Source organism: Lytechinus pictus, chromosome 2 (assembly GCF_037042905.1).
Source record: "Lytechinus pictus isolate F3 Inbred chromosome 2, Lp3.0, whole genome shotgun sequence".
NCBI lineage: Eukaryota > Metazoa > Echinodermata > Echinoidea > Temnopleuroida > Toxopneustidae > Lytechinus > Lytechinus pictus.
The window spans coordinates 3,297,874-3,323,330 of record NC_087246.1 but is presented as its reverse complement, the minus strand read 5'-3'; the positions used below and the strand labels follow the sequence as shown (position 1 = coordinate 3,323,330).

At 34.5% G+C, this 25,457-nt stretch overlaps 2 protein-coding genes across 2 annotated transcripts; one reads left to right on the top strand and one right to left on the bottom strand.

Moving 5' to 3' along the window:
* Positions 1 to 437: 437 nt before the first annotated feature.
* On the bottom strand, positions 438 to 5,545 carry LOC129268622 (uncharacterized). The gene is made up of 3 exons (XM_054906154.2): positions 5,102 to 5,545; positions 3,667 to 3,765; positions 438 to 3,141 (listed from the first exon to the last, which is right to left on the bottom strand). The coding sequence occupies exons 1-3, from the start codon at positions 5,511 to 5,513 to the stop codon at positions 2,111 to 2,113; spliced, it is 1,542 nt and encodes a 513-aa protein (XP_054762129.2). The 5' UTR covers positions 5,514 to 5,545; the 3' UTR covers positions 438 to 2,110.
* A 2,404-nt stretch (positions 5,546 to 7,949) lies between these two features.
* On the top strand, positions 7,950 to 16,164 carry LOC135153262 (dCTP pyrophosphatase 1-like). The gene is made up of 4 exons (XM_064095743.1): positions 7,950 to 8,118; positions 9,936 to 10,014; positions 14,727 to 14,853; positions 15,399 to 16,164. The coding sequence occupies exons 1-3, from the start codon at positions 8,036 to 8,038 to the stop codon at positions 14,835 to 14,837; spliced, it is 273 nt and encodes a 90-aa protein (XP_063951813.1). The 5' UTR covers positions 7,950 to 8,035; the 3' UTR covers positions 14,838 to 14,853; positions 15,399 to 16,164.
* The last annotated feature ends 9,293 nt before the right edge of the window (positions 16,165 to 25,457 follow it).

The following is a 25,457-nucleotide window of genomic DNA, read 5'->3' as shown; positions in this document are numbered from 1 at the left end:
TTTTAAGGAGCATTGTGTTGGATTGTATGCAGTGTACATGTACATTTCAGAATGTGCACTTTTTTAGATTACAATCCAATGTGAGGCGTATTTTTTTGTGGGGGGGGGGTATCAGTAGGAAGAATACATGTAAAGCGGTGGTGATTTCATTGTAAACATGCAAAGTTATTAATACTGTGTTTGGTCTTTTGTTCATATCAAATTACATCATGTATCACTGCTGGGGTGTCAACCAAAACTGTATTCAATTTGATAATCTTCCCTCCAATGAGGTAATTGGTTTTAAAATGACCTGGGATTTAATTTGGACATTACAAGATAATTATTTAAAAAAATCAACTATATCTGACATCTTGTCACCCCACCTATGATACTTGAAGAAATGAAAATATGAATTTCTGGTTAACATAGCACAATAAAACATTAAGGAATGCAAGTTTTGAATTGAACTGAATTCATTTATTACCAAATATCACTGTCAGGTACAATTACATGTAATAGTACATCACATATAAACAAAACATTTGGTAATTGGAGCTTACATAATAGCAAGATGCTAAATCGAGGTTAGCCCCAAGTAATTTCATCGTAGTTTAAACAATAATTTAAACTAAATCTCAATATTGTACATCAAATTCAGTACTTACTTATTACTGTTGCAGAAAATTACGATCATTTTTAGTGAACATATTTACACTATTTACAATTTAATATTACTTGGCAGATAATTCCATAGAGGACCAGAAAATGAAATTGTTTTCCCAAATTGGTATTATTTTTGTCAAGATTAACATTTCGCTTTTCTATATTTCTCGTATTGTAAGGATGATCTATCAATGAAAAATAATCAAACTATGTGGCAACCGATTATTAATAAAATCATTCATTATACTATCAAATATTGGTATATGTTTGAAAATATCGAGAATATTTAGATCATGAAATAAAGTAGCAGAGTGATAAGTATGATGGTTGAACGTTATTATTCTAGCTATTTTTGTTTAAGTAATAGTATATGGTTCAGGGTTGTTTTGCACATCCCACCCCAAACTTTACGTGGCGGATAATTTTAATCCCTTTATTTCATGCTTGCAGTAACACATAACATTCACAATATTATTCAAATCAGGATGTTCCAAGAAGTTCCTTGGTCATTTATGATATTTGTTGATAAATACTTATTGCATGTTGGAATCCAAAAATATAAAGCATAACATTTTGACAAAATATTGCTTTTATAGACATGCAATGTATGTGTGTAAAAGGACCTGTCACACATTCTGCCTCCATCTAACAAGTTTTGTCAGATAGTGTTAAGATGGCTGCATATTTTTCTTGCCGTGAATCAATGTTTGAAATTACGTGTATCAACATCTAGATATATCTGAAAACCGACTGATGAACAAATTCATAAGTTAAATAAAGGTACATGGACACATACAACATTCAGATTGTTAGATGGCAATATGTGACAAGACTTTGCTTTCAATAGCATGATATGGAAATGCTCTTGTTCAATCTTTGAAAAATTGCTTTGTGAACTTTTGATTTAGAATTTTTCATCATGCTTGCACCACTCTTTATAACAAACCAAACCAACAAAATTGCAAATGGTCTTCAGATAATAATAAACAGACAAGGTGAACTGTGAGTAGACATTTAAATGGCTACACTGTGGCTTGCAAGTATAGAACCATGGAACATAGTATTAATTTCCTTAAGAGTTGAATATCAATTATTAGATGACTATTGAAGAAAAACCTATCATAATTAGAGTGCATTGTACTTGCATTTTAAGTTGTTACAGTGCAGAACTTTAGACTATGAAAAAAACCAAAACATCACCAGGTACTAATCTTTGCCAGATTTAAAGATGAACTATTAAATAGCTTACAGTGTACATGTATTAGAAAATGTTAGAGCAAAGGGAGTTACACATAAATCTTTACATGTAGATGTACATCAATACATGTATGAGTGTGAGTTTTGTGTTGATAATTCAATTTGGATATTGTCAGAGCTCTATTTTTGTGTTATTTTTTCAAAGATATGAAATTAGAGAATACGAAAATACATGTAGAAAGATATTTGATTTTTGTGTTGCAAGGTCTCATTTATCCTTTTCCAAACCTTTGCGCAAACTTTTTTCTCCTTTTTTTGAAAGCTTCTTCTGTTTCTTATGCAATATTTCTTCTTTTCTCAAAATATTCATATAGACTCTAACATATGCTTTAACTCTGATCTTCACCCAGTAATTTAGTACAGAAGAAAACAGAATTTCACTATCATCAGAACACAAGGACTCGCACAAAACTTGCCAGCATCGTATGACATTTTCGTTACTTGACACATTTTTACAAAGGACATCTTTTAGGTTTTGGTTTTTTGCGATATTCATGTTCAAAGTTTTTTGTGTCTTAATTTCCATGGCTCGAAATAGTTTAAAGACCTTGTCATTAACGGTAAACAGACCACCTCTGTTGACTAGATTTGTCCATGTGCAGGTATATTCTAGAAAGGAATCTGCTTCAATGTCCTCTTGTCCACTTTTCCAGCTTTTGAGAATGCTCAAAAATTTCTTAGCTTTTTCTGATGTTTGTTTGCGATATCTCTTCACAAGAGCATGAGGAATATATCCTGCCACATATCGAATAACGTTTTGGTCATGGTCAGTTAATTTTGCTTCTCCTCCCGTTTGAACACTATCTTGCTGTATCCTCCTTTTTGTAATTATATACAATATCTTTCTCATCAAATATTGTTGAGTAAGACGGATAATGTCTAATGGCACAACTAAAGTGGTTGCAGAAATTAGATCCTCCCATACTCGGCAAACTTCTGAATCAATTCTCATACTGTGGAAAGTTGAGCACATCTTGCTACTTGCGAAGGAACCAATCCGAGCATTGTCTCCAGCACTTGCCGCATCATAGATCTGTTCTATTATAACTTTCACCGAAGCGAGAAGTGTTGTGGTTGTCAAGATGAGCAGTATTTGTTTACAAATCCTCAGGACACTCTGCCCACGCTCAGACCCCTTCAAGTGATCTTCTTTCTCTGCCGCGTGCAGTGCCTCTTGGAATATTGCAGTGCTGTCTCTCAGCAAATCCTCCTTAGACATCTGGACCTTTGACCTTTGTGCTATAATAAGAACACAAGTGAAACACAACATTAATCAATTACATAGCAAACATAAGGCATGTCGAATTTCACATGTAACTTTAAAAGGAAGGATGAAAAATAAATTTAAAAAAAATCTTTCATAGCCTAGATGTACTTGAACATTAATATTATCTGAGATTGCCACCACCCCCCCCCCCAACATGTGATAATGACCATGACGATAATAACTTAATAATGATTATTTAACGGTCATAATAAATGAATAATTAATGAAAAAGGTCAAGAGAGAAAAGGAGATAAGAGTTGCCAAAATAAGAACAGGAAATAATGTATCTTATTGCAACAAGCCAACATCATAACTCCTGTTGCAGCGCTTGATATCCCACCTTCGATACTAGAGATCTGCACAAGTCTGTTTTATTTGTTCATTGATCTTTGATCTGGATATATCATGGACAAAAACTATCTGTATGAGGTGTTCATTGAGCCTAACTATTGCTTGTTGTACTAAATTAGACTGATTCAATATTAAGAGCTACTTACAAGGAATTTTCACCCTCTTCTTTCCAGTTGTGGAGGTGCCTACATGGGACCCATCATCACTTGCTGTAGTTTGCTCAGCTGTCGGTTTTCTTTTAGGATCTGTAGCAAAATAACAGAATAAACATTAAATAAGAAAATGTTACTGCTCCGTTAACTGTATCTGGATATCCATTAGAAAGTGAAAAATTATATAAATTGAAACAATGATTGACAGATCTATAAACATAAAACTTTCATTCATCAGATCAGTGCCCTGGCCTGGGAACAGTTTTTCAAGTAAAGGGGGTGCTGGTTTTCATGAAAATGTTCAGCAAAAAAAAAAATGAAAATAGAAAATAAAACTTTTTACAAGAAAAAAAAGTTTCCACTATCGACTATGGGTAATTTAGTTCTGGAAAAAAATTGACAAGAAAAAACAAATTCTGGCCCATTTGTTCTGAGCTCTGTCTCTCTGCCAGAGCTCTTGGGGACAATACGCTCAGTAAAGGCCTCATTGATGGTGATTTTCTGTGTCAGACAGAGTTTACATTTCGGGTATATTATTCAAAACTGCCAATAAAGTTTGATTTCTTCATTGTCATGTATATTTAAGTAAGGTAATGCAATTTTCGTGGAGATCTGCGTTTTAAAAGAACTACAGGAAAAGTTAGGGTATGTGGGCCTTTATTACATGGCCGAGTACAGGTTATTGTACTGTTATAGATGGAGTAGAAATTAGATATTGAATTCATTTATATCCAAGTTCAACTCACAGTCACACCCACACAAACACATCCAAGATTCTAAGCATGAAAAAAATAACTTAAAAAATCATACAATATTAAATAAGTAAAAATTCATTAATAACTGAACAGGTATTCCTCAAAATACAAAAACTTAGCATTTGAAAAGACCTCCCGAAATCCAAAAAGTAGCCCACGAAAGATAGAAATGGAGCCCCCAAGATTTTACAAAAAGTTGAAAATGGAGCCCCCGGAAAAAAAAAAAATTTCCCTGCATAGGAAGTCTTTTTTTAATTTTGTTCTACTCTTAGAAAAAATAAAATAAGGTTCTAAACTAAAGCTAAAGACTTTAGCTTTTGTTCAGATCCTTCTTAGTTTTTTCCAAGACCAAGAGTTAAAAAGACTTCCTAGTTCCTATGAGAAATTAAAAGAAAAAAATGGGCCAGAAAATACCTGTACTACTAACGTAACATAGATCCAAATTTGATTTTACAATCAGACCATATGTGAAAGAAAAATACTTTCTTACTTAGTTTAATTTAATGTAGATAAACTTAGTAGGCCTAATGTACATGTAAAGCCTCATGACAATTTCAGGATTTATATGGGATCAGACAATGTTTGAACACTAAAATCTCTAAATTATAGTAAATAAATGTGCTAGCATCCTATTCCTAACGTTAACTTTAGTTTAGAGAGCAAAATTAATTTACCGTCAGTTTCAGTGTCCTTGGCATTGGAACAAAATTCGCAATACCATGACCATAAATTCCGCTTCAATGTCCCCCGCGTCGAACCACTTCGGCTCCCAATACCAGCCGCTTTCCCCGCCCTGGCCATAGGGGTTCCGGTAGTGGCGCTCTCGTCTTCAAGTCCGGGTTCATTGTGACGCTCCTCGGGATCACAATTCAGTTGAAGTCCGACGCACTCCGCATGATACAGGCCTATCGGGCATGTTTCGGACGAACAAGCAATCAATTGCTCTGTCTTCGGCAGAGAACAGATACAAATGCCCTCATACGCCTCCGTTTCCCAGTCTACTGTCTCCAAAATAAGGTTTTCTTCGCTTGCAGAATTCGCCATTTCACCAACACTCGGTTCACTACTAGTACTAGACGCATCCATGTTTGTTTACGGAATTTGCAGTCCCATAATGCACCGCGCGGTATCGCTTCCGCAAGTTTTACGAGCGGCAGTACCGCCGCGGGAGATTTGAAAAGGGATTTCGCCAGATTACTTTTCCTGCTGATAACGATCGCGGCATCAGAGTCCAATCAAAAGAACAAGATGCGTTGTTTCTCCATGTGTTGGAAGCTCCTTCTTGATAAAAGGAACGACAAATAGAGAGGGAGAAGTATAGTGTGAGAGAGGGAGAGAGAGAGAGAAAAGGGGGAGGGGGGAGAAGAGAGAGCCGGGGTGAGGGTTGTGGGATAGACCCGGGGGAAAGGCAAATAAACACCACATGAAATATGTAAAGGCAATATTGAAGTTACATAAAGTTACACAAAAAATCACCATATCCTTTTACTTCAAAAGAAAGCTATTCGTTTATGTGCCGACGCTGGTTATTATGAAAATACTGGTCCCCTCTTTAACCGTTTCAGGACTTTAAAAATTGATGATATACATAAATTTCAAATTGCTTTGTTTATGTTTAGGTTTCACTGGACATCGCCAGTTACCAATAACATTTCATCATAATATGTTCCTTTTGAATTCATTTATTCATAATTATCCTACGAGAACCTCAACAAATTTACATTTATCAAGCCCGCTAACCGCCTTAGCCCATAGGTCAATTAGACATACTGGTCCAGATACCTGGAATGATATACCTTTACAAATACGTGGTGCTCCTGCATTGAACAAATTTAAGTTTGAGTTTAAGTATTCCATTATTAGCACTTATTTGAGTTGAGATATTGTTCTATCATTATTTCATCATACTGCTTACAGTATTTTTTCATTTATACGACGCAACTATGTTAAACATAGTAATATTAATCGATACGCGACTGGTGTGTTATTATCATTAGAGTATTCTTGACATGCTTGGTGTGTTTTCCTTTTGGCCCTGCTTTTTGTATTTTTTTAAATATGACTTATATTGATTTTATTCAGGGCTGTAGTCTTTCTTGAGGGGCGTCCTTTTTCAAGCCATTGTGCTTATGACTGTCCTCTCCCATGCAATGATTGTTTATTGTTATTTTACCGTGAAATATTATCAATATATTTTATGCTGTATGATTAATTTTTTGCATGGAAATAAAGAATCAATCAATCAAATAAAGATTTCTGACTTATAAGCGCAAATCAACCAAAGAGTAAGATGCAGTGGTGTTTTTTTAATCCTTTTTTTAGTATGCTTTTATTGGTTCTTCCAGTGATATTTACAACAACAATTTCTTAACTTCATAAATAATACATCAAGGTACCAGTAAAATAAGTAATTCATAAACATATACATAACTTTATAAATCAATGCAACTGGTCCATTCATTTTCCAATTCACTGGAGTGTCTAGTCCATGCGACAACCACCATTATACTGACAGCACTTACGTGGGCGTGTCTATTTTAATTAGGGTATACTATAGGCTAGGAACAAAGCGATCAAGCGTTCAAATTTAAATTCAATTTTAATCACTAAATTGAAATTTCTTGCGCGATTTGTCTTGAGAACTAAAAAACACTAAAATTAACAAATACAGATAACAAAAATTACATTAATCAAATTTTTTAAAATTTCTTTAATTTTTAGAGATTTGGGGTAATTAAGGGAATCCCTCATCAAATACTCTCAGCCTAATTTGTATTAGTATCAGTAGCACATGTTTAAAGGACAAGTCCATCCCAACAAAAAGTTGACTGGAATAAAAGGAAAAAATCCAACAGGCATAACACTGAAAATTTAATCAATGATCGGATGCAAAATAAGAAAGTTATGACATTTTAAAGTTTTGCTTCATTTCACAAAATAGTTATGTGCATTTCCTGGTCGGTATGCAAATGAGGGGACTGATGACATCACCCACTCACTATTTCTTTGCTTTTTTATTATATGAAATATTCAAATTTTCTCCCTGTTTTCCTATGAAACAAAGTTTTATTCTTCCCTAAACATGTGGTATTACCATTGTTTTAACATTTGATGGTTCTGTCAAGTTGGTCGTTATTGTCAAATCTGCAAAAAATTAAATATTGTAGAATTCAAACAATAAGCGAAACTTAAGATTGTTGTAACTTTCTTATTTTACATCCGATTTTGATGAAATTTTCAGTGCAGTGTTATGCCTTGTTTGATTTTTCTCTATTCATTGAAATTACCATTTTACGGGGTGGACTTGACCTTTAATATAATGATGATGATGAATGATGATGATGTTGATGATGATGATAGTGATAATAATGATTATAATGACAACAATAATGATGATAATAATCATGATAATAATGTGCGCTTTTCTTCACCCTCAGACTTGAAGGAATCAGAGCCATCTTTCTCTGCGCAGAATATCAGTCAATCGCCATCTACGACTAAATACTGCACAATAAACAACTTTACACGTGTAACGTCTAGTCTTTGAACTTCGGTCAGTCAGCTGCTGATAGGCCTATATTGTTGTTGTTTTAAATCATTTAAACACAATGTCCTCTCAAGATGATCAGAATCCAAGCGGCGAAGATCATCCTGAATTCAAATTCAGCTCGCACACTTCTCTTGAAGATTTGTAAGTATTTCTTAAATTTGGTTTATTTTGAGCGATCAAATCATTTCTGAGTCTGAGGCTGAGCTGAGCCTGAGTTGTCCCGTTATGTAAATTTAAAATGGATGTCCATTGGCATTTAATGCACTTGCAGACCGCATAATATAAGATGGCCGGGGGGTGGGGGGTACTCGACCAAGAAAGTAGTAGGTCTGTGCCGCGGGCGAGACAGAAAGCGGGGGCCTTAGTTGGAGTGGGCTTATTGTAAAAAGGAGGGTCCTCGGAACGGGCTTCGGAACTACAAATGTTTGTGAAAACGGGTTCCTTGGAACGGGTCGCCTGCGCGTGAGTGTGTATTCCGGAACGGGCATACGTGCATGTAGACAGCTGGCAGCCGTCTGTTTCGAGGAGTTTTTTTGATTTTTTTGAATTTTTGAATCTGTATTTGGTGATCTGAAGCCAACGGAGTTCAGCTGAACAACCAACATAACAGAGACCGAAGCTTTTGGTCTAACGTGCATGCAGCTAGCCCGGCGGCAAGGGCGCTGGGTGCGCTAGCGCAGCTGAGGCGATGGTCGGACAGCGCTTTGCGGCCGCTTTTCACCAAAATTGCAGCTCATTGTAGCAGATCAATATGGCCGGAACGGCGTAACGGAAAATATGCGAAGCTTTATAGTTTGAAGCAGATTTCTTTTTTCTTTTTCCTCGATAAGAAGAAAATGCAATGCTTTGGAGTGGCTTTCTTTGTTCTTTTTCTCAATAAGACAAAAATGGTATGCCTTGGAATGGAAATTTTAGTGTAAAAATGGGGGTCCCCTCCGCGGCACATACCCACTATGCATTATATACTGAGTGCCCCCCCCCCCGGAAGATGGCCCCCAAAAAAACTGCCAGAGACAGAGTAGTCGGACTTTCATGCACCATTGTACAAAATCCACAGATATTTAATCAAAATTTTTACCCTAGTTTAAATATAATTTGTGATATATAAACTGCATTTCTTTAATAAAGTATAAAATATCTAATTAAAATTAAGAGTGATAAAAACATAAAAAAGGATCCATTTGCTGGGAAAACTAGGCCTATGTGTTTATGGTATAATTTGTGAAGGTATAAAAAGACTAAAATACATTGTGTACTTTTTGCCCTAACACTACGCGTTTCCTGTTTAGGGTCCCAATTTTAACGAGACAAATACTCCTTTTTACTCACTCAAAACCAGTGACAAATTGTGGCACTTTATGGTAACAAAGGCAACATATGACCAAAACATACACTCAGCTTACTCTACAGTGACTAAACTTACTATCGGACACAGACTCCTTGCCCTTTCTTGTAAGGTCTCAAATCAGTGATCTGAAGCCGGTTCACAGTACCCCACACCTATTAATACACCGCCGAATCCAAAATGGCGATCACAAACCCAAATAATTGCCCATGGGTCTTGCGCATTCGCCATTTTGTGAATGCATTTGATAACAATTAGTTCAACAGTTTATATTGCACCTGCTGGTCCCTGAAACTACAGTACCACAATAATCTTCAGGATTGAATTAGGCAGTGTAGCTTGAAGAAGAAGAGATAAAGGAAGAGAAAGGAGAAGAAAATAGAAAAAGGGGAAGAAAAGAAAATGGAAGTTCTAATTTCTTAGAAAGAAAGGTAAAGAAAATGGGAAATAGAAAAGAGAAGCAATCAAAGAATTCTTTTTTGAGACATGAAATGATTTTGAAATTCATGGTGTTACTTTCCACCTTTCCCAAATTCATGTAACTTCATTTTTAAAGCAATATGGATGTAATCTATTTTAGAAGTGTTTTGGTTTACTTTGTTTATTTTTACAGGAGAGCCAAGGTACACAAGTTTGCAGAGGAGAGAGATTGGGACCAGTATCACACTCCTAGGAATCTATTACTTGCAATGGTAAGCTAAATCTTTAATACTGTTTCCCCCCCCCCCCCCACCGACCTTACCATCTATACACCCCACAAGAGGAGAGAGATTTGGATCAGTACCACACTCCTAGGAATCTATTACTTGCCATATTACCGGGTAAGCTAAACTTTATTACTGTTCCCCCCACCGAACTTACCATCTATATACCCCACAAGTGGAGAGAGGTTTGGATCAGTACCACACTCCTTGGAATCTATTAATTGCCATGGTAAGCTAAACTTTATTACTGTTCCCCTCACCGACCTTACCATCTATACAACCCACAAGAGGAGAGAGATTCACACTCCTAGGAATCTATTACTTGCCATGGTAAGCTAAACTTTATTACTGCCCCCCCCCCCCCACCGACCTTACCATGTATACACCCCAGAAGAGGAGAAACATTGGGATCAATATCATACCCCTAGAATTCTATTACTTGCCATGGTATTAAAGCTTAATCTTCAATACTGTTCCTCCTCCCCCCCCCCACATTGATATACACCTTACCCTCTAATACACCCCACAAGAGGAGAAACATTGGGATCAGTGTCATACCCCTAGAAATCTATTACTTGCCATGGTAGGCTAAACCCTAATTATTGCTCTTCTCTTTCCCCTCACACTACACCAAACTTTAATAATAGAGGTACAATACATCATGTTCGTGAAACTTAATGAAGTCCCGTTTAATGAAAAGGCCTACTGCTAGTCAGGCAGCATATGTCATGATTTACCGGCTACTTCGACAAATTGACTAAGTCTGATTTTTCACTTTTATGTGATTGGGGATATCACAAGGAACAAGTTTCAACTTGGTGACAAATTTCTTATGGTCATCTTGATCATGTTAGGGGTCCATTTTTTAAATTGCCCTGATTGTGTAGAGTCATACATAAAATTGTTTGTTTTGTTTTGAACAAAAAAGTGTACATAATCATATACTCGTGACCTCCCGTAAAGAAGTTATGACCGGAAATGTCAAAAGATCAACGAACTTTCGTTAAATGGCAAATGACACTGAAGGTGTTAAGAAAGCTATGTTTAAATCCTCCTACATTACCGTATTTGAAGAATGGTAATACCTACAACATAAAATACTTTTTGACCATTTTTACACTGTTCGCGAAATTGGACCACCTTATGACACGCGACCAATTATCAATATTGTTTTGAGTATTCAAGGAATTTCTGAACCCCAGCCAATTTTCAAATGCACACATTTCTTGTATAGATTTTGGACACACATTCCATTAATGCTTGAGAACATGTTCACCCAACATCAAGCTGAGCTTAATGAAAAAATAGAAATATAAAAAGCAAGCATAATCCTGAAAAATTCATGAAATCAGATTTTTTTTTAAAAGCAACAACAAAAAAATTGAAAAAGCATGAATATGCACAACACAGAAGGCATGAGCTGATGTCATTGTGATTCATTCAATATTTATTTTACTTTAATTTAGACTCCTCTTTGAACTTTTGAAGATATTTTCAATTATTTTGAATAAAATACAAAATAACTATTGAGTTTGTGACATATTTGAATCTCTCATCTGCATACATGATTCTTTATCACCCTTTATAGTATCAATATTTTGATTTTCATCAAAATACAATTTTTTATGCATTTGTTAGGCCTACATGTACCCTTTTGGGGGTTTTAAATGTAACTCTTCCCTCTTTTTATTGCTTTTTAGCCTTAACTAGAATAATTTTTCTCATACATATCACATAAAGTACCTACACAAACTGAAGTTTTACATTAGTATAACAAATGAAGGAAAAGAATGTTCATCATGACTTAATTTTTCATACAATTATGGATAAATATTATCATAACTTATAAAAACAAACAGAAAGCAATATTATTTGTATTTTTTCGTATGATGTAAAGTATGTGCATGGGGGTATACCAAAATATAAGTTACGAACAGATATCAATCTATATGAAATAGTTCATTTAAAAAAATATAGAGAGGAGGTAATGTCAAATGAATGTCTTCATATAACTTGTGAAATGGTACTAGAAAAAAAGAAATATCCACGTTTGGTTTTTAAAATGCTTTTTAGCCTTTATTCGGATAATATCACATTTTTCATACATACAAGGGTAATAAATAAAATATACAAAATAAAGTGAAGTAAATGTATACAGCAATATAACAAATGAAATATACATTGTGATATTCATTCTTGAAAAAAGATTATCATAATCCAATAATACAAACAAAAACAGCTAATTTCATTTGTATTTACTGTATAATAATGCGGTATTGTATGATGAAAAAATCCAAACATAAAGACTTCTTCTTAAAGGAGAATGAAACCCTTGAAACCAGCTGAATCCATATCAAAGAGAAAAATCAAAGAAACATATTGTTGAAAGTTTGAGGAAGATTGAATGAATAATAAGAAAGTTATGAGCATTTGAATGTCGAGATCACTAATGCCATGTAGATCCTCCCATTGGCAATGCGACCAAGATCTGTGATGTCACACACGTACAACTCCCTCATTACTTTAGTACTTATTCCACTTATATTCTCACTTTTATAGAGTCTATCACAAGGTGAGGTGTTCTCTTTATGAGAGGACAAATACAGAGGTTTCACAACATTATATCATTGATGAATCATTTTGTCATATGATTAGAATGAGCAAAAAGAGATGTTTTGGGGTATATTTTCAGTGTCCAAAAGGAGAGAGTTGTTCATCTGTGACATCATAGATCTTGGTCGCATTGCCAAAAGGAGGATCTCCATAGCATTAGTGATCTCGACATTCAAATGCTCATAACTCTTCTATTGCTAGTCCTATTTTACTCAAACTTTTGTTGATCTTATTCTTTGATTTTTCTGCTTTCACAACAGCTAACTTGCTCCAAGAGTTTCATTCTCCTTTAAGTTCTCAGCAGATAATAAAATTGATATATAAAATAATTTGTTTAATAAAGATATGAATAGGCTATCGCATGATAAAAATATATATATACATGTATATATCTCCATATTTTGTAAGACAATACAAAAAATTAAGTCTCTATGTTTATACTTAGAAAGTGTACAACAATCTGAATAAAGATTTTATATATAAAACACACAAAAACAAAACAAAAAAAATGTGAAGGGAGAGCAGCCAAACTGAAAACCATCTACTCTGTCTTTAGGATGTTATTGTATATGAATCACAGAGATACGATCTTACGTATACGTAAGCTCCCGAAGGGAGCTAGAGAGGGAACTCTTCCGCGCGTTTTTATTTCCCATAGGTTTTGTACATAGCCAACATGGCTGCCGGCGGACAATTTGAAGGTTGATTTTGGAGGGTCAATGTTTCATTCATGAGAATGACGTCAAAATACGCATAATGCACTTGTATGATTGGATAAAACGCTAATGTTTTATTCATGTACTCATGCATTAAACATTTTTTTCCGTCCCACAATTCCCTACGATATATGTGCGTAGTATCGTTCTTTTGGACTCTGCGAATTTCAAGTTTCTGAAACGAAATAGCTAGACTAATTATCTGTTTATAGAATTGATGTTCGAAATCATGGTTTCTGAGTGAACTTCATTGGAGCAGAAAATCTTGGAGGGAACATCAATACTATTCTAATGACATTCCATAGGAATAAAAGTAAGTTACGCTCATTTTCATGTTTTGATCTCACTTGCAAATTGTAATGTGCTTGCCGGGGTTCGGGGCTCATCCTGTATTACCGTAATTTTCAATATTTCTTTTGCCTGACTTCCAAATAAGTGTGATCATTGAGTTTCTCAAAAATACTATATCTAGGGGTATATAGTTTGTCGTAGATCTAGACATTCATTGGAATGCTTCATGTAGGTCCAAAGTAAACCTGTATTTCAGTTTTATTGTGATTAGACAATTATCAGGGGTAGATGTGGACTTGTTTCCGACCTCCTGTTTTTTAGTAACGACAAACTGTCGATTTTAGGCCTATTCAAATTTAGGTCAATGTAGGGATATGGTCAGAGCGGGATCCAGCCTTTGATATCGCCGGTGCTGGCCGGCTAGCGAGATTGTCGATGTAGTCATGGGGTATGAAAATAGCGGGGACGGACTAGGGCCAAAGTTCAAGCTTGAAAGTTGAAGTTTAGGCCTAGTCCGTCCCCGCTATTTCATCTTCATATGAATAAGTATAATTCTCAGCAGTTTCTTTTATGCAGGAACGTTTTACTTCAGAATAATCAGTGTTGAAATACGATTGACTTAGCATTAATGTCTGTTGTGTTATGTTAAGTGTTAGGCCTACTTAGTCTTAGATTTGAATGAAATGGCGTAGCCTACCCTAGACCTAAATCAAGTCTATTCGAACAGGATACCCTGGGCCCGGCCTGGGGTGGTCATTTGAAAACGTTCTTAGTGTTTACTTCATTCAAATGTGATGTGATTCTTAAGTTATACAGGCCCAGCATAGACCAGATCCAGATTCAGCTATATACAGCTGTAGAAATATGTGGTTGGAATCATTTTACTTAAACAGAGTGAGGTAGGCCTATGCCTCTATGTGATAGAGAATGAAGTTTCGGGTCCAGATAACTTTTTTGTTCTTGTTTGAAATATTCATACATAGACCTGGGATATGGGCAGCTGGAAATTTCAAAAATATTGTTTAAGAAGAGTAATTTTATTTATCTCTAAAACTCTCAAATTTAAATTGTCAATTGCAGATCCAATGGGACCAAGTTCTTAGCAGTTCACACCTAGTCAGAAGTACAAAATTGAGAACCATGCCGATCAGCAAGTGTTCGTTACAATCTAATGAGGAACAGGATATCTGAATGGAAAAATTGCAAGGTATGCTTACTGTTTTGATAATATACAGGCTGTAACAAAGCTCATCACCCCCCCCCCCCCAAAAAAAAAAAAAAAAAAAAAAAAAAAAACCAGATAAATAAATATTCCCCCTTTTTTGGGAGGGGGTGGGCTATGGCCAATTGTGCTGAAACATGATGCGATCATGTAATGTTAAAGTTCCATTGTGATTTAATATTTGTTTGAATTCAGATTTACCAGTATTTCCATTTTTAACACTGCATACTAATTATCCATATCTCCTGTCTATACATGCATTTGCATATAAAAAACAAGATATTAACAGTTATCACAAAATTCTGATAAATATTTGAATCATTAATTTGCACTCTTTATTTTCAAAACATACTGTAGATATATTGATATATGAATTTATCTGGATGTGGGACGAAAGTGACTGCATGTGCTAAACTTGTTTTATCACTGAAGATATAAAATAGAGTTTACATCTTTTTTTTTAATAAACGACTAGATGAGTAAAAATAATTTACAGCTTATTTTGTTCTTTTCTCTTTTTTACCATGCAGGTTTCCCACTTCCCAAGCTGTTTAAGTACTGGTATCACAACATAAGTGCCAAGAAGAGATATGAAACGGTCTCAAAATTTTTGCTGGTGCCCCCCCCCCCCATGCCGTGACCCACGGTACGCCACTGCAAGTCTTCATTAATTATGTAGGGTTATTAAGTTGCATTTATTGTTATCTTCATTTTAAAAAAATGTGAAATGGGTTACCACTGCAATAATATATAAGTAGACTATATTTCAAAAATAGATTGAATTCTAACCACAGTGACAGTAGACAAATCAAATTTTGTTAATGATTCGCTAATGTATTGATTGGGGAAGGCACTCTTTAGGTAGATTCTGGCATTGTGTACCCCCCCCCCCCTTATGAGGAGTGCTTTCACATCAGTAGACTTTTTCTTGTCAGCAAATTTGAAAGGAATTTACCAATTTTTTTGAGTGACAAAGTTTTGTGGAAGAAAATAAACGAACATCAAAGATTTTTATGCTCTTTTATGGAATATTAACTATAGGCTCATCGAGATCCTTTGAATGAAATTTTAACAAACATTGTACAATGTAGAAAAATGTACTTAATCCTATTTTTGTACATTTATATACCCACCCCATACTACCCCTACCCAGTAACAGCCCTTTTTAGCTATGCATTGCCTTTATTTTTTAAAATACAATTTAATGCTTGGTAGACGCTAATCATTATTTTTATGTTAATGTCAATGTTTTAGAAAATGGATTCCTTATATAATAAACATTTTAATTTTGAATTGAATTTTTTGATCTTGGTAAATTTCATTTATCAATTAAGTGTGATGATATATTGCTTCTGAGCTGTTTAAGTTATGCACAAATGGCACAAGATGTTGCACTGTACTGAAATGTGATGGTGCCACTGTTACATGAGATCAAACAGCAGTCAATTTAAATATTATTCAAGAGAAATAAGGATAAGAGTGGGAAAGAAAGTAAAATGACAGGAGAATTATTTGCTTGTATGCATATAGTTATGTCAGTTTCTGAGAGAGAGACAGACAGAAAGAGAGAGAGATGGGGGGGGTGAAAGTTCCGTTTGTTTTGAAAGAAGCAATTATAAGACCTTACTGTTCATGACGGGTAACGGGGGGGGGGGGGGGGCTAATTATTTCTCCAAATTTTTGAAACCTACATATAAAATGTATTTTTTCTTTCCATATGAAAATTACACCAGATTCATTTTCAGTTGAAAATAAAAAAAGAAATACCCTATAGCCTACGATCGGTTGCTCTCTTGCCTATTTGATTTTGAGAACCCCCTCCCCCCTAAAATATGGTATATACCTAGGTCATGATTATTGATGCTTGACATAGAAGTCGCCATTTAAAATTAAGTGCTCCGAGGACTGCTATTTATAATAGGACTTATATTGGAGACTACAATTATGGAGAAGAATTTGATTTGTTATTATCTTTGTTTATATTATGAAAAAAAAGTTCATTTTGTTTTCTGCAATAAAAAGAAAAAAGGGCTCCAAAAACATAAAGAGATGTCATCGTATAGGCCTATGGCAACATTTTCTTTGGGAACCTCCTCTGTAATATTTTCTAGCAAAGACCCTTGCCATTTGCAGCTTAAACATAGCAAAGATGCAGTACTAATCGTAACAGGCAATAACAAATAGATCATTAAAATAGATGAATAATAAAACTCTGAGGAGGAAAAAAACGAATGATATGACATGATGTAATCACAGACACCAACGATATTAAATCAGGTCGCGCATTATGCAAATTAGTGACAAAATAATAATTTACATATTTTTACGCTATGCGCGAAGGACGTTCCATGACCATGCCTTCATTTCGCTGGTGTACCAAAACAGTGGCGGTGTCCATAGGCTTGTATACGAAAAATGGGAGCAGTGTGCACTTTTGACCCTCCAAAATTTTCCCCAATTCTGACCGGATGCAGAAGCGGAGTTTCACCCCCCTGATATGAATACTGAATAGCGCCATCTTCTGCTGGGATTTATGTAGTGTACAATTTTATCAGGATTTACTTTGAAGATGATTTATGAACTACATACAGTATTGTTAGGAAGTTAGGAACAATTTTAATATGCATTATATATTTTGGCAAATGAAAAAAAAAGCTCAATGTGAGATTACGTTTATCCTGGGCTATCATAAATGAAATACCATTGAGGGGGGGGGGGGTGGAGGCTGTTGGTGTAGAGAGTTACAGTACTTGGGCTTTTAAAATATCAATTTCAATTAAATTACATTGTTATTAGAAGAAAGAGAACAATTTTAAGCCCGTCTGCAGATATTTTTATTGACAACCATCTTGGTTTTAACTATTCAAACGCAATGAAGCAAAAATTAGTGATTGAACTTGAAGTATTTGAATACCTTTGAGCTTAAAGGGGAATGAAACCTTTGGAATAAGTATACTTGTGTTGGAACAGAAAAATCAAAGAATAAAAACAAATAAAGTTTGAGAAAAATCGGACAAATAATGAGAAAGTTATGAGCATTTGAATATTGCAATCACTAATGCCATGGAGATCCTCCCATTGGCAATGCGACAAGGATGTTTGATGTCACATGTGAACAACTTTCCCTAAGATGGACTTTAAAATACCCCCAAAATGTCTCTTTCTGCTTTTTCGTGTGGTGATACAAACTCTTTATCCATGATGTATTCTTTAAAAATCTGTATTACATGCCCTCCTATAGAAAGAACACATGATCTACTGATAGATGTGATAAAAGAGGCAATTTGAATAAAATATATACTAAAGTAATGGGGAGAGTTGTTCACAAGTGACATCACACATCTTTGTCGCATTGCCAATTTGAGGATATCCATAGCATTAGTGATCACAATATTCAAATGCTCATAACTTTCTCATTACTTGTCCGATTTTTCTCAAACTTTCGTTGATCTGTTTCTTTGATTTTTCTGTTTTCACACAAGCTATCTTGTTCCAAAGGTTTAAAGGAACCAAACTTCATGAAATGTCTTAACTTGGGAGAAAAATTTGAATAATGAACTTGTTTTGCAGAAATTAATTTGGATTTTATTGTTTATTGGATTGTATTATTTTGTTACATACATTGATTTGCTATTGCTATTGATGTTGAGTTGTTTGTTAAACTGCAGGGTGCATTTGGAAAGCAGTTTTGCATATTAAACTGAACAGGCCTACCCTGCAGTTTGAATTAAAGAAAACAAATAAACGAATACATAAATAAATAAATATATTTTTAAACAAATGAATAAATAAATAAATAAATATATAAACAAATAAATAAATGAATAAATAAATGTGTAATGTGTATGTACATGATTGGATTTTCTTGTAATAAAACTATGAAACATACACAATCCCATGCAGTCCGAAGATGACTTTAAAAATTGTGTGTCTGACCACACATGAGAAGAAATTTATTCATAAACTTGAAATGGGTGAACACAGGATGTTTGAAAGTAATCCATGTATAGTCTGAACTTTGCACACACATTTGTGAAATTTGAGGCAGAAACTGATTCATAAACTTCAAGTGTGTGAAGGTACTTGAACCGAAGTTGATTCATGATTCTCAGCTCTCAGATAGTAATACTTGGTTGACCTTGGTTGACCTAGGAAGGCAAGATGACCTGACGGGGTGATAAACAAAACCACATTCTCATAAATTTATGAGATAAAGGTGATATCACTTCAAAAGAATGCAAAGGCTGGCTGTCATTATAAGAGGGTTCCTGTGTGTTGTTCTTATTAGCCCTTGGAAACAAACTGTGGAGAAGGTATTTTCTCTATTTTCTGGGGTTTTTTTTCAATTCTTATTCTACATTTTTATTTTATTTATTTATTTATTTATTCATTCATTCATGTATGTATTTATTTACTATTATTTTTTATCATGTTTTTAGTTTATTTTTTATTTTATTTATTTATTACTATTATATTTTTTTCCAGGGGGGACTCAAACCATTCCTTTAATATGACTACCTTGCTTAAAAGATACAATTTCAGTATCTATGCTATAGAATCCAATTCAATGCTAAATTCATGGAATCCATGATTTTGATTGGCTGTTGAGCTTCATTACCATGGTAATTATGTGGATGGCAACAGTTACCCTAACAATAAATTTAATGGAAAGGGTCAGGGGGGGGGGGTCATTTTATGATCACCGCAACCAAGCAATGTACCAAAATACCTTTCTATAGACTGCAAGGGAAGTGATTTTATTTTTATTTGCAAGATGCAGACTAATGAAGACGGATCAATCTTGAAAAGATACATACCAGAGGTGCAGTTTAAAGCCATCTGCTGCTATTTTTGGCTCATCCACTCATAAAAATATATTTGTTAACAGAGAGAGAAAACTATTAAAGACATGTTGCTCCTCTTCATTAAAATTATTTTTTGTATGGAACCCAGTAGTATTTTACTAATCCTATTAATGGGGATTATTTTGGAAATTTCTAAGGCTAAATTGCCCTCAACCTCCATATATTACAGGATTATGTTTAGGGGATTTTTTTTTTTGAATAACTGAGCTAAAGGTGGTGTTTTTGTTTAAACTTATTTTCTTGCTTCTCTCTTATTTATTCGGCACTTAAAACATGTTCAAGCTTACAAAAACATTATCAATCATTACATAAAATGACAAAGTATTATATAGATGCGTGCAATATTTGATAGCAGTTTGCCCAGTGCATCAGTTGGTGGCCAGGGAAGAGGAGAGAAAACTTAATATGTCCTAAGTTATAAAGTCATATTCAGTGAATTATTCTGACTTGTCAAAACCAAAATCACTACCTCATCAACACAGAATGTAGTGTATTCATCCATAATTATAGCCTGCAGTGTACTACAATGTGTTTTGTTTGAGTTTTCAAAATAAAATCTTTGCTACTCTTGTAATAAAGAAATACAGTGTAATCAATTTACATGTAGGCCTTCTCCTGTTGAAAAATTACTATTAAATAAGGTATCCATCAAAGTTTACACACAGGCAAGCAGAAAGAATGATGTTGTTGATTATTCTGGATAACTTTGCTTTATGTCAGTTTGTATGAGATACCTACATGCAACAGGCATTTTACTAGCCGATTATGGTGATTGTCATTGTTGAATTGAGCCAAACTTCAACTATCAAAGTGCTCTCTTGCTATGAGATGCTTTCAGGCCTCAGAATTATGACCTGATAAATCATGCATTCACACCAATGTGAACCAGTGATAGAAACAAGAACCTTACGTTCCTACGCAAAGGCTGCACATCCTTGCATTTGTTATATGCTGTCATGCTTATGTCAGTCTTGGAGATTCCCTTGTGAAAGTTCTTTTAATTGTATAAAGTACATAATAATTTGTGAGTATTATATTTCAGGAATAACTTTGCTTTCACGCTTGCAAAATACCTGGTATTTTAGACTTCCCAATCAAAAACTTCCTTGTATGATTCTGTAATCAGTATGAAACAATCAACATTTCTTTACTATTGGAATTCTAATCTGAAGTATGTAATGATGGTAAAGACTCTGGATTTGCTTTCTTCGTTCGCCCTGCATGGTTATGACCTTTGAATTTGACCTTATAACCTTGTGATTCATAATTCCCATTTCATGGCATTTGATGCAAGAAGGACCTGTAGAGGGAATAATACAGCTGGTGTCATCCATCTATCATTTCAGAGAGAAAGAATTAGACCTGGATGATAACATGCTATTGTTGGATAAAAAAGTAGGTCTTCATTTGAAAATAACCAAGACAAAGGTCAAATAATAAAATTATGACCTAGTTTTTTGTCCACTCACCTTTTCGTGACTTTAAAGTCTCAATAGATGTTTATGCTAAGGTTGAGTTTTTAAATCAATTTACATCTAAAGATGTAATAGTCATTTTCACCATTGAATTCTCTGGTTCAATTATGGAAAAGACTGATTGGGCCCTGACGACTAATTCTTGGGCTTGTCTTTCATGGGCCACTTAGTTCCAGTTGGTAATGAATTCATTCAAACTAACATTAGGGAATATATTTATTATTTTTAAGGATCAGCTTATGAATATAATGATGAATATTGTCTATATATCATGTCATATGCAAGTTCAATTATTTTTCAGTATCAAATCAGAGGAATTGAAATCACTTCCTACATTATGACCCACTCTTTGCAAGTTGGCCAAGTATACAGCTCAGGATGGTTCTTCTATTGTTCGTTATTCTATTGTTGCTTCCATAAAAGCCTCTCAAAATATGAAAAATAGGTCAGAAATGGGTCAGACACTCTAACTTCATTGAATTTTCACAACAACATATTTTATTCCAAATGCTTTACACTGGCTATGATGAATAAAAACTCTGATTTTCATATTGATACTTCATTGGCTTATTGTTAATATTTGTTTTCTCCCTTTTTCTGTTTCATTGTTTCTCCATTTTGCTGCATTGTTAGCTCTTTCTTATATTTATTTTTAATATTTATATTTTGCCCTTTTCTCATAGGCAATTTCTTTAACCCTGTACTATAGGTGGCGCTATAAAATGGCAAGTTAGCCCCACCTGCATGTATCATGAGGGGTTAAAGGTCAAGTCGACCCTAGAAAAGTGTTGGTTTTAATCAATAGAGAAAAGTCAAACAAGCTTATTGCTTAAAATTTCATCAAAATCGGTTGTAAAATAAAGTTATTAAATTTGAAAGTTTTATTTTTTTCACAAAACATTTATGCACAACCATGTACCTACATGTACTAGGTCAATGGCACAACTCAGTGATACTAATGAAAGAGTTGACGATGTTTCTCACTAATTTTTTTTCTAATTGTTTGAATTATACAATATTAAAGTTGTACAGATTTGACAAAATTGACAAACTTGACAGAACCGTAGAATGTTAAAACAACAGTAATTCCACATGTTGAGGGAGAAATAAAATTTGTTTCACATGACAATTTGGAGAAAATTTGAATATTTACTATTTAATGAAAAACAAAAGAAATTGTGAGTGGATGATGTAACCAGTCCCCTCATTTGCATATCAACCAATTTGTGGATATAACTGCTTTGTGAAATCAGCGAAACTGAATTATCATTGCTGAACATATTTTGTTACAAGAGAGACATATACGCACATGTGTGAAAATATGAAAAGGTTATTTACATGTAAACACATAAGAAAACGGAAAGTTGGGATATGACATCATTAGCCCACCTTATAATGTACATCTTAATGACAGCATGCATTAAACTGTTTTTCTTAACTTTAAACTTTGTTATTGCTAATCAAATTTTGATGAAATGTTTAGTGTTTTTCTTGGTGAATAATTTACTCTATTTAGATACTGATATTTTCAGCTCCTTTAAAGATAGTATGGGTTTAACAATAGTCCAGGGGAGCGTTTCATCAATATTTTCGTCCGACAAGTTGTCAGGTCTGACAACTTTCCTCCATTATGATTGGCTGAGGGGCAAGGTTACCATAGCAACTGTCGGATATAACGGGACTTGTCGGATAAAACGTCTGACATGTCTTTCATGAAACGCTCCCCAGGATTAAGAAAGTGGTGTGAAACGGGTATTACTCTTTTAATACCTCTTTTTACTCTCTCTCTCTCTCTCTCTCTTCCTCTCATTTTAACTATAAGAAACTTTCAATAGAGGTCAAGATTTTCATTGTCTGTTAGTTTCCCTGTTTTGTTGAGTAGTAGTGATGGTTCGGTTTAGTAACTCCTCTGTATAACATGATTATGCCCTATAAAATGAGATGAAATCATTGTTGGGTTTTCTTTCAGGAGTAGGGGGACAAACTCAGGGGCATGGTTGAATGGTTTTTCTGTATATGCAAACTTAACCTGCCAAGGATAATTATTTGAGAAACCAATTTTATGCTGTATTCAGCAGAACAAGCCCAGACAAATGACAAACGGTTTCAGATAGGGCTAACAATACGAGGAATTTTAAATAGAGCTTAATTCCCCCAATTTACCGAAATCAAGCAAAGAGAAAAGGAGAAGGGGTGTTGTCATGCTTAGCTGTGTATGTAGGCTAATACAAGGTCCTCTACTAAGTAGTAGTCCAGGATAGAAGGGGTCGAACCTTGTTTTTTGTCTCACCTGCATAGCAGAGTGAGACTATAGGCGCCGCTTTTCCGACGGCGGCGGCGACGGCGGCGTCAACACCAAATCTTAACCTGAGGTTAAGTTTTTGAAATGACATCATAACTTAGAAAGTATATGGACCTAGTTCATGAAACTTGGCCATAAGGTTAATCAAGTATTACTGAACATCCTGCCTGAGTTTCATGTCACATGACCAAGGTCAAAGGTCATTTAGGGTCAATGAACTTAGACCATGTTGGGGAAATCAACATCAAAATCTTAACCTAAGGTTAAGTTTTTGAAATGTCATCATAACTTAGAAAATATATGGACCTAGTTCATGAAACTTATACATAAGGTTAATCAAGTATCACTGAACATCCTGCATGAGTTTCACATCACATGACCAAGGTCAAAGGTCATTTAGGGTCAATGAACTTTGGCCGAATTGGGGGTATCTGTTGAATTACCATCATAACTTTGAAAGTTTATGGATCTGATTCATGAAACGTGGACATAATAGTAATCAAGTATTACTGAACATCCTGTGCAAGTTTCAGGTCACATGATCAAGGTCAAAGGTCATTTAGGGTCAATGAACTTTGGCCAAATTGGGGTATTTGTTGAATTACAGCCATAAATTTGAAAGTGTGTTGGTCTAGTTCATAAAACTTGGACATAATAGTAATCAAGTATCACTGAACATCCTGTGCGAGTTTCAGGTCACATGATCAAGGTCAAAGGTCATGTAAGGTCAAAGAACTTTGGCCACGTTGGGGGTATTTGTTGAATTGCCATCATATCTCTATAAGTGTATTGGTCTAGTTCATAAAACGTGGAAATAAGAGTAACCAAGTATCACTGAACATCTTGTGCGAGTTATAGTAGTTTTCAAAATCAGCACTGCTGCTATATTGAATCGCGTGATGCAGGTGAGACGGCCAGAGGCATTCCACTTGTTTATATATACAATGTTTTTTTATGGTTTCTTGTCAATTCGAGGGTGCTGATTCCGAATCTGAATGATGCCACTCGTGTAACCTTGAGCATTTTCTGCAAATTGGCAAAATCCAATATGGCCGCCAAAATATTCAAATTACCCATGAAAATCATAAAATTGTCCACACATTGGCTTTAAAGTACATGCAATTGTGCTGCCGGAGTAAAATAATATCTGAAAAAAATGATTTTTGTCAAAATATTTATTTTCTTGATATCAAAATGGCCGCCATCATAGACCCCTGTACAATATGAATGGGGGAAATTAATTTTTACAAAATTGAGCACTGAAATGCAAGTAATTATGATCTATGAGTGAAGCAATGTCTGTAAACATGATTGCTAACGATATATATCATTTGTTATGTCAGTTATGTGATAAATCCTGTATTTTGATATTCAAAATGGCCTTCAAAAGCCCTAACACTATTATGTACAATGTGAATGGTGACACACAAAAAATCACAAGAGTGAGCACTAAAATGCATTTTGTTGAGATGAACGAGTGGAATACTGACTAAAAACATTATTGTTAACGAAATTTATTATTTAACATGCTATGTATGTGATAAACCCTGTATTTTGATATTTAATATGACCGCCAAAGGCCCTAAAATTATGATCTACGATGTGAGAGAGGACAAAAACAATCACAAGGTGAACACTAAAACGTATTTTTTTGTGGTAAATTAGTGGAATACTGTCTTCAAATATAATTTGCAACGAAATATATTATTCGGGTTTCATATTAAATTTGTGTTAAATATTGTATTTTGACTTTCAAAATGGCCGCCAAAAGACATTGACTGTATTATGTACAATCGATCTGGGAAACCAATTTTCACATGAGTCAGCACCATAACATGCATATAATTGTGATTTAAGAGTAAAATATTGTCTGAAAACATAATTCCTAACAAGATATATCATTCATTCTGCCAGGTAGGTGATAAATAATGTATTTTGAAAGTCAAA

What these genes read in the sequence shown, in the direction of transcription:
- LOC135153262 (XM_064095743.1), top strand. Translation starts at nt 8,036, where the DNA reads ATGTCCTCTCAAGATGATCAGAATCCAAGCGGCGAAGATCATCCTGAA. An exon ending in CACACTTCTCTTGAAGATTT is followed by an intron (nt 8,119 to 9,935) that starts GTAAGTATTTCT and finishes TTATTTTTACAG; the next exon opens with GAGAGCCAAGGTACACAAGT. An exon ending in GGAATCTATTACTTGCAATG is followed by an intron (nt 10,015 to 14,726) that starts GTAAGCTAAATC and finishes TGTCAATTGCAG; the next exon opens with ATCCAATGGGACCAAGTTCT.
- LOC129268622 (XM_054906154.2), bottom strand. Translation starts at nt 5,513, where the DNA reads ATGGATGCGTCTAGTACTAGTAGTGAACCGAGTGTTGGTGAAATGGCG. An exon ending in CAAGGACACTGAAACTGACG is followed by an intron (nt 3,766 to 5,101) that starts GTAAATTAATTT and finishes ATTTTGCTACAG; the next exon opens with ATCCTAAAAGAAAACCGACA. An exon ending in GAAGAGGGTGAAAATTCCTT is followed by an intron (nt 3,142 to 3,666) that starts GTAAGTAGCTCT and finishes TTCTTATTATAG; the next exon opens with CACAAAGGTCAAAGGTCCAG.